Here is a 16,607-nt window from a genome sequence, read left to right as displayed (position 1 = left end):
TCTGTTGTTTTGGTTTTCCTGTAATTGTTATTGCTACATGAATATGCACATAGATATATAAATGTACTATTGAGTACATTTTGTGTATATATTTTTAGGGTTGACACTTTATACTGGACAATTACTTAGGGAACTCATCCCTATAAAAGACTGATTCTCCTTCTCTCAGTAAGCATTTAATGCCTTTAGTTTTTCTTCTAAGGGTGAGGCCTTTGTGAGATTTGACCCATCTCTGTTGGCAACTGGTGTTGTCATTGTTCTAATATAGGTAGCCATATTATTCCGATTTAGTGGGTACAGATTCCCTGTCCTATATAGACAACACAATCCTGAAGTAGACATCCAGGTCCACTGGCTCTTAGAGTTTTCCCTTTTCCTTAATGTTTCCTGAGAGTTAGTGGTAGGAGTTGTTTTAGATGTATCAGTTGAGGCTGCACACCTATGTCAGCTGTCTTCATTTTGACCAGTTGTGGCCTACTGTAATGTCTCCACTTGCTGCAAAAAGAATTTTCAACCTTGCTAAATTCTAATTCTCATCCTCATTCCTACAGATAAATGTAGCCCTCGTCCACATATATATTGATAAGGAGCTAGGCTGAGCATTGCAGATCTTAGTTGTTTTGAATTATTTATCAATTAACATCCGTGTGTAGTTGTCTCACTGATATATTGCTATTGTTTCTTTCTGGCATATGTGCAGATGTGAGGTAGCTAGATTGTATAATAAATCTATTTTTAGTATTTTGAGGAGCTTCCATACTGCTTTTCATAAACTTCTTAGTGTCTTTGTATGTGTGTCTCTGTGTGTGTCTGTCTTTGTTTCTCTCTCTTTGTATGTGTGTGTGTGTATGTGTGTGTGTTTGTGTATGTGTGTTTGTGTGTTTATATGTGTGTGTGTGCCCTTGTTGGCCATATTAATTGGGGTTGTAGTTGGATTTGCATTTCCAATATGTACAAAGGATTTGAGCATTTTTTTCACAATTTGTACAAAAATCAATTTCTTCTTTGGAGAAGTATGTACTCATATTCTTTGCTCATTCAAAAGTAGATTACTTATTTTGTTGAGCTTTTAATGGAATTGGTTATGATTCCATTGTCAAACTTATGGGTTAGTGAATAAAAATATTTTCTCATTATGTAGGTAGTCTGGTCACTGTGTTTTTCTTTTACCCGTGCAGTCCTTCTTAGTTTAAGTTAGGTACTTTTTTCTATTTTTGCTTTTATTTCCTGTGCTTTGGGAATGTCATCCAAAAATTCATCTTCTATACCAATGCTTTGAAGTGTTCCTCTATGTTTTCTCCTAGTAGTTTGGAATTCCAGGTGTTATATTCAGACAAGTGGTCCTATCGATTTCTTCAGGGTGTTGTACTAAATTTTCCCTGAAAATAGTGAGAAATCTGGTCTTATTAAATAGCTCAGGATAGTTATAGTGTAGAATCTGAAACTGTCTGAGGAGAACCCACTGGTCTATTTTGTACTGTGAACAGATCTTTCACCCACAGGCTTAGATACTTAAAAAGCAGTATCTTACAGAGTAACCTCCAGATCTCTCAAAGATTCCTGCAATTTACTGTGTAACATCAGAAAAAAAGGATTGATATTTCCATTAATTCCTCATAAAAATTGAGGAGTAGGAGGCTCACAATAACATATGTAAGTCTGGCAGCATTCTACCGCAGACTTGAAGGTGAGGCTCACATGGTTAACAATCAACAGCCTTGTTCTTTCACTTGATGTGATAGAGTGAGCAGTCCAGGTTTAAGAAAATCAGTACCAAATACTACTCCAATGAGCATGATGGTTTTTGCCTTGACCTTTTGAATAAAACTGGCATTTCACTGAAGAGAAAGAGGGGAGGTTTAGAGAGAGGTAACAGTGGATGTGCAAAGCCCTGCGTCTGATCAGCAATGCCACAAATAAAAAACCAATGGATGATCAAGTTCATTGTCTAGTTCTCTCTTGACTCCTATAACTGATAGTGTTCCTCAAAATAGCTTTTGTTCTTTGGCTTGTAAAAATATTGCATAAACTTCACATTTCACCATAGGAAATGGTTTAAATTAGTGCACACATGCAAGAGAAATTAACCAGTCTCTAATGACAACCACTAGACTCCGGTACTCAGAATAGAAATTGGTGCTTCTGGCCACTGAGGGGTGCTGTGATATATAGTTCATATCTTCCCCTCATGTGTTCCATTTTTGTCCTTCTAGTTATGCCTGTAGGAAATAGTTCTTATAGGGAAAAAAATGCCTTCTTACATGAAGACAAATGAAGACCACCCCTCCCTCAGTAAAACTACTTTTAGCACTTCACTGAAGGGGTTAACAAAGTCAGAAGTCCCAACAAGTGATGTCTGTGAGCCTACTGCTGTCATCATGGTTAATGAACTGCTGATTCACCGTGCCTGGCCAATGATGGCCAATAAAATGAAGACATGAAGAATCCTCCCCAGACTGCCCTTAATTCACCCACGCATGTGCTTAAAAGTTAATACGGTGAAACTGCGAGGGCTCAGGGGAGCTGAGTCAAATGGCCTGGCTAAATATTTTCTCATAACATCTTTCTAACTATGCATAATGATATCAGTAGGTGGGAATGTAATTTCCTAATGCAATATATGACCTTCCCTTGACTAAATGGTCAGTTCGTGTGACTCAAAACCCTTTTATTGGGATGTTCAGTTTAATGGATCTGCAAGGAATACCATTTGTCAAGATGAATGTGTTTCCAAGGGATGGCTCGGGACATAATAGGTGTGTTTAATGTGTCTCTAATCGTCCCAGTTTCCACTTCTATTGCTCTAAGAATTTATGCCAGTTATCTTACCATTTACTCCCCTATCCAACAATTCCTCCTCCCCACTCTCTCCTTAATTTTATCATTAGTGTTATTGCTGATGTTATGCAATGAAAATATGTACTGTGATTAAAATAAATAAGGACTGGTAAACTACTCAGTCCAAACATCCTTGTAAGAGAAAATGATTAATACCTAACTCCTCTCTGGCAAATATAGATACTGGTGGTTTATTTCTTGGATTTTTTAAATTTACATTTCTTTTTTTTTTTTTTTTATTAACTTGAGTATTTCTTATATACATTTCGAGTGTTATTCCCTTTCCCGGTTTCCGGGCAAACATCCCCCTCCCCCCTCCCCTTCCTTATGGGTGTTCCCCTCCCAACCCTCCCACCATTGCCGCCCTCCCCCCATAGACTAGTTCACTGGGGGTTCAGTCTTAGCAGGACCCAGGGCTTCCCCTTCCACTGGTGCTCTTACTAGGATATTCATTGATACCTATGGGGTCAGAGTCCAGGGTCAGTCCATGTATAGTCTTTAGGTAGTGGCTTAGTCCCTGGAAGCTCTGGTTGCTTGGCATTGTTGTACTTTTGGGGTCTCGAGCCCCTTCAAGCTCTTCCAGTTCTTTCTCTGATTCCTTCAATAGGGGACCTATTCTCAGTTCAGTGGTTTGCTGCTGGCATTCGCCTCTGTATTTGCTGTATTCTGGCTGTGTCTCTCAGGAGCGATCTACATCCGGCTCCTGTCGGTCTGCACTTCTTTGCTTCATCCATCTAGTCCAATTGGGTGGCTGTATATGTATGGGCCAAATGTGGGACAGGCTCTGAATGGGTGTTCCTTCAGTCTCTGTTTTAATCTTTGCCTCTCCCTTCCCTGCCAAGGGTATTCTTTTTCCTCATTTAAAGAAGGAGTGAAGCATTCACATTTTGGTCATCCGTCTTGAGTTTCGTTTGTTCTAGGGATCTAGGGTAATTCAAGCATTTGGGCTAATAGCCACTTATCAATGAGTGCATACCATGTATGTCTTTCTGTGATTGGGTTAGTTCACTCAGGATGATATTTTCCAGTTCCAACCATTTGCCTACGAATTTCATAAACTCGTTGTTTTTGATAGCTGAGTAGTATTCCATTGTGTAGATGTACCACATTTTCTGTATCCATTCCTCTGTTGAAGGGCATCTGGGTTCTTTCCATTTTCTGGCTATTATAAATAAGGCTGCGATGAACATAGTGGAGCACGTGTCTCTTTTATATGTTGAGGCATCTTTTGGGTATATGCCCAAGAGAGGTATAGCTGGATCCTCAGGCAGTTCAATGTCCAATTTTCTGAGGAACCTCCAGACTGATTTCCAGAATGGTTTTACCAGTCTGCAATCCCACCAACAATGGAGGAGTGTTCCTCTTTCTCCACAACCTCGCCAGCATCTGCTGTCACCTGAGTTTTTGATCTTAGCCAATCGCACTGGTGTGAGGTGAAATCTCAGGGTTGTTTTGATTTGCATTTCCCTTATGACTAAAGATGTTGAACATTTCTTTAGGTGTTTCTCAGCCATTCGGCATTCCTCAGCTGTGAATTCTTTGTTTAGCTCTGAACCCCATTTTTTAATAGGGTTATTTGTTTCCCTGCGGTCTAACTTCTTGAGTTCTTTGTATATTTTGGATATAAGGCCTCTATCTGTTGTAGGGTTGGTAAAGATCTTTTCCCAATCTGTTGGTTGCCGTTTTGTCCTAACCACAGTGTCCTTTGCCTTACAGAAGCTTTGCAGTTTTATGAGATCCCATTTGTCAATTCTTGATCTTAGAGCATAAGCCATTGGTGTTTTGTTCAGGAAATTTTTTCCAGTGCCCATGTATTCCAGATGCTTCCCTAGTTTTTCTTCTATTAGTTTGAGTGTGTCTGGTTTGATGTGGAGGTCCTTGATCCACTTCGACTTAAGCTTTGTACAGGGTGATAAGCATGGATCGATCTGCATTCTTCTACATGTTGCCCTCCAGTTGAACCAGCACCATTTGCTGAAAATGCTATCTTTTTTCCATTGGATGGTTTTGGCTCCTTTGTCAAAAATCAAGTGACCATAGGTGTGTGGGTTCATTTCTGGGTCTTCAATTCTATTCCATTGGTCTATCTGTCTGTCTCTGTACCAATACCATGCAGTTTTTATCACTATTGCTCTGTAATACTGCTTGAGTTCAGGGATAGTGATTCCCCCTGAAGTCCTTTTATTGTTGAGGATAGCTTTAGCTATCCTGGGTTTTTTGTTATTCCAGATGAATTTGCAAATTGTTCTGTCTAACTCTTTGAAGAATTGGATTGGTATTTTGATGGGGATTGCATTGAATCTGTAGATTGCTTTTGGTAAAATGGCCATTTTTACTATATTAATCCTGCCAATCCATGAGCATGGGAGATCTTTCCATCTTCTGAGGTCTTCTTCAATTTCTTTCTTCAGTGACTTGAAGTTCTTATTGTACAGATCTTTTACTTGCTTGGTTAAAGTCACACCGAGGTACTTTATATTATTTGGGTCTATTATGAAGGGTGTCGTTTCCCTAATTTCTTTCTCGGCTTGTTTCTCTTTTGTATAGAGGAAGGCAACTGATTTATTTGAGTTAATTTTATACCCAGCCACTTTGCTGAAGTTGTTTATCAGCTTTAGTAGTTCTCTGGTGGAACTTTTGGGATCACTTAAATATACTATCATATCATCTGCAAATAGTGATATTTTGACCTCTTCTTTTCCGATCTGTATCCCTTTGATCTCCTTTTGTTGTCTGATTGCTCTGGCTAGAACTTCAAGAACTATATTGAATAAGTAGGGAGAGAGGGGGCAGCCTTGTCTAGTCCCTGATTTTAGTGGGATTGCTTCAAGTTTCTCTCCATTTAGTTTAATGTTAGCAACTGGTTTGCTGTATATGGCTTTTACTATGTTTAGGTATGGGCCTTGAATTCCTATTCTTTCCAGGACTTTTATCATGAAGGGGTGTTGAATTTTGTCAAATGCTTTCTCAGCATCTAATGAAATGATCATGTGGTTCTGTTCTTTCAGTTTGTTTATATAATGGATCACGTTGATGGTTTTCCGTATATTAAACCATCCCTGCATGCCTGGGATGAAGCCTACTTGATCATGGTGGATGATTGTTTTGATGTGCTCTTGAATTCGGTTTGCCAGAATTTTATTGAGTATTTTTGCGTCGATATTCATAAGGGAAATTGGTCTGAAGTTCTCTTTCTTTGTTGTGTCTTTGTGTGGTTTAGGTATAAGAGTAATTGTAGATTCGTAGAAGGAATTCGGTAGGGCTCCATCTGTTTCAATTTTGTGGAATAGTTTGGATAATATTGGTATGAGGTCTTCTATGAAGGTTTGATAGAATTCTGCACTAAACCCATCTGGACCTGGGCTCTTTTTGGTTGGGAGACCTTTAATGACTGCTTCTATTTCCTTAGGAGTTATGGGGTTGTTTAACTGGTTTATCTGTTCCTGATTTAACTTTGATACCTGGTATCTGTCTAGGAAATAGTCCATTTCCTGAAGATTTTCAAATTTTGTTGAATATAGGTTTTTATAGTAAGATCTGATGATTTTTTGAATTTCCTCTGAATCTGTAGTTATGTCTCCCTTTTCATTTCTGATTTTGTTAATTTGGACGCACTCTCTGTGTCCTCTCGTTAGTCTGGCTAAGGGTTTATCTATCTTGTTGATTTTCTCAAAGAACCAACTTTTGGTCCTGTTGATTCTTTCTATGGTCCTTTTTGTTTCTACTTGGTTGATTTCAGCTCTGAGTTTGATTATTTCCTGCCTTCTACTCCTCCTGGGTGTATTTGCTTCTTTTTGTTCTAGAGCTTTTAGGTGTGCTGTCAAGCTGCTGACATATGCTCTTTCCTGTTTCTTTCTGCAGGCACTCAGCGCTATGAGTTTTCCTCTTAGCACAGCTTTCATTGTGTCCCATAAGTTTGGGTATGTTGTATCTTCATTTTCATTAAATTCTAAGAAGTTTTTAATTTCTTTCTTTATTTCTTCCTTGACCAGGTTATCATTGAGTAGAGCATTGTTCAATTTCCACGTATATGTGGGCATTCTTCCCTTATTGTTATTGAAGACCAGTTTTAGGCCGTGGTGGTCCGATAGCACGCATGGGATTATTTCTATCTTTCTGTACCTGTTGAGGCCCGTTTTTTGACCAATTATATGGTCAATTTTGGAGAAAGTACCATGAGGAGCTGAGAAGAAGGTATATCCTTTTGCTTTAGGATAGAATGTTCTATAAATATCCATTAAGTCCATTTGGCTCATGACTTCTCTTAGTCTGTCGACATCACTGTTTAATTTCTGTTTCCATGATCTGTCCATTGATGAGAGTGGGGTGTTGAAATCTCCCACTATTATTGTGTGAGGTGCAATGTGTGTTTTGAGCTTTAGTAAGGTTTCTTTTACGTATGTAGGTGCCCTTGTATTTGGGGCATAGATATTTAGGATTGAGAGTTCATCTTGGTGGATTTTTCCTTTGATGAATATGAAGTGTCCTTCCTTATCTTTTTTGATGACTTTTAGTTGGAAATTGATTTTATTTGATATTAGAATGGCTACTCCAGCTTGCTTCTTCTGACCATTTGCTTGGAAAGTTGTTTTCCAGCCTTTCACTCTGAGGTAGTGTCTGTCTTTGTCTCTGAGGTGTGTTTCCTGTAGGCAGCAGAATGCAGGGTCCTCGTTGCGTATCCAGTTTGTTAATCTATGTCTTTTTATTGGGGAGTTGAGGCCATTGATATTGAGAGATATTAAGGAATAGTGATTATTGTTTCCCTTTATATTCATATTTGGATGTGAGGTTATGTTTGTGTGCTTTCATTCTCTTTGTTTTGTTGCCAAGACGATTAGTTTCTTGCTTCTTCTAGGGTATAGCTTGCCTCCTTATGTTGGGCTTTACCATTTATTATCCTTTGTAGTGCTGGATTTGTAGAAAGATATTGTGTAAATTTGGTTTTGTCATGGAATATCTTGGTTTCTCCATCAATGTTAATTGAGAGTTTTGCTGGATACAGTAACCTGGGCTGGCATTTGTGTTCTCTTAGGGTCTGTATGACATCAGTCCAGGATCTTCTGGCCTTCATAGTTTCTGGCGAGAAGTCTGGTGTGATTCTGATAGGTCTCCCTTTATATGTTACTTGACCTTTTTCCCTTACTGCTTTTAATATTCTTTCTTTATTTTGTGCGTTTGGTGTTTTGACAATTATGTGACGGGAGGTGTTTCTTTTCTGGTCCAATCTATTTGGAGTTCTGTAGGCTTCTTGTATGCCTATGGGTATCTCTTTTTTTAGGTTAGGGAAGTTTTCTTCTATGATTTTGTTGAAGATATTTACTGGTCCTTTGAGCTGGGAGTCTTCACTCTCTTCTATACCTATTATCCTTAGGTTTGATCTTCTCATTGAGTCCTGGATTTCCTGTATGTTTTGGACCAGTAGCTTTTTCCGCTTTACATTATCTTTGACAGTTGAGTCAATGATTTCTATGGAATCTTCTGCTCCTGAGATTCTCTCTTCCATCTCTTGTATTCTGTTGGTGAAGCTTGTATCTACAGCTCCTTGTCTCTTCTTTTGGTTTTCTATATCCAGGGTTGTTTCCATGTGTTCTTTCTTGATTGCTTCTATTTCCATTTTTAATTCCTTCATCTGTTTGATTGTGTTTTCCTGGAATTCTTTCAGGGATTTTTGCCATTCCTCTCTGTAGGCCTCTACTTGTTTATTAATGATTTCCTGTGTTTCCCTAAGTGTGTTCATGTCTTTCTTGAAGTCCTCCAGCATCATGATCAAATATGATTTTGAAACTAGATCTTGCTTTTCTGGTGTGTTTGGATATTCCATGTTTGTTTTGGCGGGAGAATTGGGCTCCGATGATGGCATGCAGTCTTGGTTTCTGTTGCTTGGGTTCCTGCGCTTGCCTCTCGCCATCAGATTATCTCTAGTGTTACTTTGTTCTGCTATTTCTGACAGTGGCTAGACTGACCTATAAGCCTGTGTGTCAGGAGTGCTGTAGACCTGTTTTCCTCTCTTTCAGTCAGTTATGGGGACAGTGTGTTCTGCTTTCCGGCGTGTAGTTTTTCCTCTCTACAGGTCTTCAGCTGTTCTTGTGGGCCTGTGTCTTGAGTTCACCAGGCAGCTTTCTTGCAGCAGAAAATTTGGTCTTACCTGTGGTCCCGAGGCTCAGGTTCGCTCGTGGGGTGCTGCCCAGGGGCTCTCTGCAGCGGCAGCAACCAGGAAGACCTGTGCCGCCCCTTCCGGGAGCTTCAGTGCACCAGGGTTCCAGATGGTCTTTGGCTTTTTCCTCTGGCGTCCGAGATGTGTGTGCAGGGATCAGTCTCTTCTGGTTTCCCAGGCTTGTCTGCCTCTCTGAAGGTTTAGCTCTCCCTCCCACGGGATTTGGGTGCAGAGAACTGTTTATCCGGTCTGTTTCTTTCAGGTTCCGGCGGTGTCTCAGGCGCAGAAGTCCTGCTGCTCCTGGGCCCTCCCCCACGGGAGCCCAGAGGCCTTATACAGTTTCCTCTTGGGCCAGGGATGTGGGCAGGGGTGAGCAGTGTTGGTGGTCTCTTCCGCTCTGCAGCCTCAGGAGTGCCCACCTGACCAGGCGGTTGGGTCTCTCTCTCACCGGGTCTGGGAGCAGAGAGCTGCTGCGGGCCGGGATCCGCGGGTGTGGGACTTCCGGTAAACACAGAACGTGCCCGGTCCTAGAGAAATTCTGCTTCCGTGTCCCAAGCTCACCAGGCAGCTTTCTTGCAGCAGAAAATTTGGTCTTACCTGTGGTCCCGAGGCTCAGGTTCGCTCGTGGGGTGCTGCCCAGGGGCTCTCTGCAGCGGCAGCAACCAGGGAGACCTGTGCCGCCCCTTCCGGGAGCTTCAGTGCACCAGGGTTCCAGATGGTCTTTGGCTTTTTCCTCTGGCGTTCGAGATGTGTGTGCAGGGAGCAGTCTCTTCTGGTTTCCCAGGCTTGTCTGCCTCTCTGAAGGTTTAGCTCTCCCTCCCACGGGATTTGGGTGCAGAGAACTGTTTATCCGGTCTGTTTCTTTCAGGTTCCGGCGGCGGTGTCCTTAAATTTACATTTCAAATGTTATCCCCTTTCCCAATTTCCCATCCATAAACCCCCTATCCCATCCTCCTCCCCTTTCTTCTATGAGGGTGTTCCCCCACCCATCCACCCTTCCTGTTTGCCAGCACTGACATTCCCCTATACTTGGGGGTACAGCCTTGGCAGGACCAAGGGTTTCTCCTCCCATTGGTGCCCATCAAGGATGTACTGTGCTACATAGGCAGCTGGAGCCATGAGTCTGTCCATGTGTACTCTTTGGGTAGTAGTTTAGTCCCAGGAGTTCTGGTTGGTTGGTATTGTTGTTCTTATGGGGTTGCAAATCCCTTCAGCTCCTTCAATCCTTTCTCTAACTCCTCCAATAGGGACCCAGGTCTCAGTTCAATGGTTGGCTGCTAGCATTTGCCTCTATTTGTCATGCTCTGACAGAGCCTCCCAAGAGACAGCTATATCAGGTTCCTGTCAGCATGCACTTCTTGGCATCAGCAATATTGTCTGGGTTTGGTGGCTATATGTATATGGGCTGGATCCCCAGATGGGGCAGCCTCTGGATGGCCTTTCCTTCAGTCTCTGCTCCAAACTTTGTCTCCATATCTTCTCCTATGAATATTTTTGTTTCCCCTTTTAAGAAGGACTGAAGCATCTGCACTTTGGTTGTTCCTCTTCTAGAACTTCAAGTGGTCTGTGAATTGTATCTTGGGTAATTCGAGCTTTGGGGCTAATATCCACTTATCAGTGAGTACATACCAGGTGTGCTTTTTTGTGATTGGGTTGCTTCACTCAGGATGACATTTTCTAATTCCACCCATTTGCCTATAAATTTCATGAAGTCATTGTTTTTAATAGCTGAGTAGTACTCCATTGTGTAGATGTACCACATTTTCTGTATCCATTCCTCTGTTGAAGGGCATCTGTTTCTTTCCAGCTTCTGGCTATTATAAATAAGGCTGCTATGAAGATAGTGGAGCATGTGTCTTTGTTGTATGTTGGAGCATCTTTTGGGTATATGCCCAGGAGTGGTATAGCTGGGTCCTCAGGTAGCACTACATTCAATTTTCTGAGAAACCTCCAGAATGATTTCCAGAGTGTTTGTACCAGTTTGCAATCCCACCAAAAATGGAGGAGTATTCTTATTTCTCCACATACTTGCCAGCATCTGTTTTATTAATCCAGATAGTCAATGGTTCTGGTATACACTCATACTTTACATTACTTTACAACTTTTCTAAACCACTATTTTATCTACTAAGTCTAAATTGCTGTCTGTTGAAAAATATTAAAGTTCTATGTTCCACATCTTAGAAAATGAGAAGATATTTAATTTTTTTAGACTACTGATAGAAGTTACTCTACAGGAGTGAAGCTCAGGACTCCCTTAGTTCCTAGAAGGATGGATTAACTCCTCTGGCCCATTGAAAGTGCAAAGTACCTTTTAACCTCTTCACATAGTCTCACAGTATGTTGTAGCATCTTGCCTCAGAGATCTACCATATATGGAAATCGATTTATAATCACATAAACAAAGGGAATTCCCTTCCAGGTCTAAAATGAGAGACAGTAGTTATGCTAAAATCACAGGTTTAGCAGTAACAGAAATCTGAATCGTGTTCCTGACAAAATGTGGGCCAATCACTCTGTTATTCTCAGCATATATTTCATTTTTGTAATCTATGACCAATGTTTATCAAAGTACATGGGAGGTAAATATCTGATTGAAGCAAACCACTTTTAAGCTATAATCTTGGTTTCAGCTGTTTGCAATACATTAATAAAAATTCACATCTCCATGTTTGTGCAACAAGTGTGTTTTGGAGCCAAGCATGGACACAGTATATAGCTGTATGCGAGTTATTTGCTGTTGAACGCATTCATTCACTTACTTATTTTTATTATTGTTGCCTGGAGACCTAAGATTGAATGAGGCAGTACCTTTGCTTATTGTTAAGAGCTAGAATAGAGTTTATAAGTCAAATCACTGTTGAGGTGTTGAGGTGAGATTCTGGATCCCCCCACCCCTGGGGTAACTATCTAGCTACCATGATGTACTGTGCTTTGTTATACAAGCTAAAACTTCATTTGAGATGCAGTGGCTCTGTGGAGCTGCCATTGTATTTGACTTGGGGCTCCTGTACAGGAGCACTTCACAGCATCCTGTAGAGAGGATAGAAGCCTCTTGGTGAAAGCATCTCTCAGTTAAGAGTAAATCACAGCCCTCTTCCTGCTGTTGGAGACTCCCCGCAATTCATAAACTCACTAAGAATTTCATTTGTACTTCCCTGGTGTGAAGTTAACAATAAAACTACTGCGGCCAGTGTGCATTTCAAATATTTACAGTATGGTACCTTCTCTCCAGACATCACTCCAGCAACATTCTTTCGAGAAATTAGGGTAGAGATGGAATAGCTCTCATAGCTAGTGTTTTACTAAAATCTGAGTCACTTCCCCCATTGTCTTCTGGGACGCCCAACTCTTCACCTGGAATGCTCATAGAAGAGACCAAAGAGAGGAAAGAAAAGAGAGATGAGCGCCTGCACACACACATACATACAGAGAGGGGGGGAGGGAGAGGGAGAGGGAGAGGGAGAGGAAGAGGGAGAGGGAGAGGGAGAGGGAGAGGGAGAGGGAGAGGGAGGGTTAAATGGGAGGAGGGAGAGGAAGAGGGAGGTTTCTAGATTCTAGAGAAGAGGAAGAAAGAGAAGGAAACAGTGACAGAGTAGGTGAGGAGTAATGACTGGCATTTACCCGTTGCTCAGAAAGAACTTCCAACAGTAATACTCACACACTGAGTTGAAGTGTAGGGTTCAAAGGAGGTAATAACGATGGCTCCTTAGAATTCTTGATGCAAGAAAAATGTAAAGAACAGCAGTCTTCACTAGTACTTAAGATCAACCAAGACATTGAAGCCCCTTTGCAGCATGAAAGAGTAAAGTTAGACAAAAGCAACTTCTTACACGCAGTAGTTATTAGATAAGTTAGAGGTGGTTACTGAAAATGGGCTTGTCATTTCTTTCCAAGAAGAATTCCTTAAATTGACCACGTGTTTACCTTACTAGGATAATCAGAGGTTGTCCACTGAAAGACAGGCTTTCACACATGTTGGGTCTGGGGTTTCTAGATGGAAGGATGTTAGGTGTGAGCTGTGGGCAGCAGCAACAAGACATAGTGGTAGAGAGAAAAGTCCTATGAGAACCCTTTGATGTCCAGAGCTAGCATGCAACCATTCACTCCAACTCTAGAACCCTGGATTGTTATTTGTTCTTAAGAGAAACATGGTGGTGATCCAGAAACTGGAATGCTCTGCACTGAGTTTGTCTTTCATTCTTCTTGAACTGCAGGAATCACCACGGTGCTCACCATGTCCACAATCGTCACTGGTGTGAGCGCCTCTATGCCCCAGGTGTCATATGTGAAGGCAGTGGATGTGTACATGTGGGTCAGCTCCCTCTTCGTGTTTCTGTCAGTCATTGAGTATGCAGCCGTGAATTACCTCACCACAGTGGAAGAGTGGAAGCAGCTCAACAGGAGGGGAAAGGTACCGCTTTGTGTTGAATGTCAATTTCTTTCAGAAAGTGCTAGGCTTGGTGACTTTCCCTGTTGCTGTGACAAAATACCCTGACAAAACCAGCTTCCAGGAAAGAGGGTTTATTTTGGCTAACAATGCAAGGGTACCGTCCATCACAGTGGAGGAAGTCACCATAGCAAGAGATTGAAGCAGCTGTTCATATTTTACCCACCACCAGGAAGCAGAGAACAATTAATGCAAGCTGCTGCCTCTCTCTTGCTTATATAATGTGGGATCCTAGCCAAGGAATGGTGCCACCCACAGTGGAACTGGCTTCCCACCTCAAACAACCTAATTAAGAGAACTACCTACTGATAGGCCCAGGGGCCCATCTGGAAAGTGATTCTCCATTCTGTCAAAATGACAATTAGCAGTAAACATCCCAAAGACGAGCTTCTTTAGCAGGCTTCTTACAGTTGGTCAAACCCTTGCATTAAATCCAAACACCTTGGCAAGGGTCAGGTCAGCAGGATTGTGAGAATGAACTTTAATCTCTGCTCAATGCTAGCTGCTTTCCTCAGCATCCTCACTCACTCTCTCTGAGGCATTTTCACATAAAGATTCTTCTTGGTATGGATTGGTCCCCTGACTCTGCCCCCTTAAAAGAAGAAGGTGTTGTATCAACTACTTCTTTTCTAATTGTTGATGATAACAGTGACAGTCATCATGGTGATGGTGGTGATAGCTAGAAAGTTTTAAGCATTCATTTTCTATTGGCATTATGCCAACCCCTAAAAATTTTAGTGATTTGATTTTTGTGCCAACCTTGAAAGGTCTAGGTTTTCTCACCTTCATTTCACAGAGGGAAAGAATACTGCAGCCAAAGTCAAAGAGTTAAAGGGCTCAGAGTTAGCTTTTGTGCCTATGACTGTAAAGTCTCTGTTCTCAACCAATAACATGATTTTTTTTCTCTTTGTCACTTAGAAGAATACTAGAACGAGATGAGGGGTCTTCTTTCCATAATGTCCTGGCAGTGGGGTATCTTTTGTACTTTAAAATTGATCAGGTTTTTATTTTACATGACTTAATAAAATATATTTATTGCTTTTGACTACTGTATTTTACAAATAATTTGAATACCAGTCTCGTGTTCTTATGAAAACTTCTGTGCAATCTCTGTATGTGCACATATACATAATTTTAATGAAATGCGTTCACATTGGCTTTAGACATTTGTTTTAAAGATTCTTAGAAGGAATTTCTGTATATGAATGTTGCTGTGTGTACCACATGTATGCAGTATCCACAGAGGCCAGAAGAGGGCATTAAATCCCTTGGAAATGAGGTTCAGACTCTAGTGTAATCCATCTTGCAGGTACTAGAAACAGAAAGCAGGTCCCGAGCAAGAGCAGTCAATGCTCTTAGCTGCTGAGCTGTGTATTTCTCCAGCCCTAAGATGTGCAGATTTTCATATAAGCATTTGTGCATACTCAACATTGTTTGATATTTTCATTTTTCTAATGAGAACATGTATTTTCACACTCATCATCCTCCACTGAAGCTTCACATCAGGTCCCCCTTTTTTTTTTTTTTTTTTTTAGTTTGGATTTTTTTTTTTTTTATTAACTTGAGTATTTCTTATATACATTTCGAGTGTTATTCCCTTTCCAGGTCCCCCTTTTAAGCTGTGCAGAAACAATCTTCGCTGCTTTACAGGAGAGGCAGGACTTTGATGAAATAGAATAATTTGGCAAGTGATGCACAGGGAACTGACTTTCAGTTAAGGCCTCTAAGAAGAATTTCAGTCTTTCCTTTCATGTCCTTTGAGTCAAAGCCCTAAAGTAACTGACTTTGTTTTACTCCGTGAGCTTTTGCTTCTTTTGTTAACTGCATGACGCCTTGCCACACACATGTGCACCCTGAGGAGGATGCAGGTGTGAGGACACCAGGAGCTTTCAGCCACATGTGACACCAGAGTGCATGTACGGTACCAGTGCTCTGGTGCCTAACTCTGCAGAACTGAGGTAAAACCTGAGAGGCTACACATTTGACAAGCTCCCAGTGATGCTAAAACCACTGGTCCCTACCAACACTGGAGAAAGCCATGATTTGGATAATCTATAGCATGAGAGACAAACAGGGGAAATCATGTGCAGAGGGAAAGATTTTCTTGTTTGCTCTGTTTTAATGTAGCGAGTGGTGAATGCAAGGAGCAGACCCTGAAGTAAACTGGGACCACTCATCTATTCCTTTGACTCTGAAATCTACCTTCCTGCTCTTACCTGCCACGCAATGTTCGTACCACCTGAATCTTTTATTATTACTTAAATTTGTTCTTTGACAGTTTTCCACAGGGGTAGAATACATACTGAATACTTTCGCCCCAGACCCCCTCCTATCTTCCTTTTTTTTTTTTCTTTTTTTCAGAGCTGGGGACCGAACCCAGGGCCTTGAGCTTGCTAGGCAAGCGCTTTACCACTGAGCTAAATCTCCAACCCCTTCCTCCTATCTTCCTATACCCACTCCCTTCATCTGCCTCCTCCCCTTTCCCTCTCATCTACAAATCTTTCCTTGACATGCATAACTGTTTCATCCCACTTAGTTTAACAAGGGCTGTCTGTATGAAGCTATCTGTTGGAACTTTGTGGGCTCAGCCGTGGATATACAACTGAAGACAAGAAGTCTCCCTCTTCCAGAATGTATTAATAATCAGTAGTTCGGTTCTAACAGGTAGCTCCCCATGAGCTCCTCCTTCACCTGTGCCTAGTTATTAACAGGGCCCATTTGCTGTGGGCCCAGTGTCAGTAGATCAGTGTTCATGACTGCATTTGTGCTAGAGAATCTAGAGGATGGCATTTCTCAGCCATTCACCACACTTCCCAGCTCTCCTATCTTTTCTATCCCCTCTTCTACAGTGTTCCCTGAGTGTTTTAGGTGATAGTGTAAACGTCTTGTCCAGAACCGAGCCTTCAGTTATTCACTTATTCTTAATGCCTTGAGTAAGCCAGAAGTCTACATTCACTACAAGAAGAGAATCGTCTGATGAAGGCTAAGAGTAGCATTTGCCTATGTGTAGAAACACAGGTATTTAGAAGGCAGTTTGATGCCGTGTTAATTTAATTAAACAGTAGTAAGTTCCCTCTCTTGAGCCCATCACTTCTCTAGGAATGAGTTGTTAACGATGTCTACAATATTATGCATCGTTTTCATCCTGTGGAATAGGCATTAAAG

The 16,607-nt window shown here is 41.4% G+C and overlaps 2 protein-coding genes across 9 annotated transcripts in view; one reads left to right on the top strand and one right to left on the bottom strand.

The window, feature by feature from the left end:
* Positions 1 to 16,607, bottom strand: part of Nlrp4a-ps1 (NLR family, pyrin domain containing 4A, pseudogene 1) — a 63,091-nt gene that overhangs the window by 21,447 nt on the left and 25,037 nt on the right. The window lies entirely within an intron of this gene.
* The window catches only part of Gabrr3 (gamma-aminobutyric acid type A receptor subunit rho3), a 59,564-nt gene that overhangs the window by 36,579 nt on the left and 6,378 nt on the right, over positions 1 to 16,607 (top strand). The window contains 1 exon segment of the mRNA NM_138897.2: positions 13,210 to 13,406. Within this exon segment, the coding sequence (NP_620252.1) occupies positions 13,210 to 13,406 (197 nt within the window).

This window comes from Rattus norvegicus, chromosome 11, assembly GCF_021556685.1.
Source record: "Rattus norvegicus strain SHRSP/BbbUtx chromosome 11, alternate assembly SHRSP_T2T, whole genome shotgun sequence".
NCBI classification, from domain to species: Eukaryota; Metazoa; Chordata; class Mammalia; order Rodentia; family Muridae; genus Rattus; species Rattus norvegicus.
The sequence above is the reverse complement of the archived record's forward strand: the minus strand, read 5'-3'. Positions and strand labels throughout refer to the sequence as shown.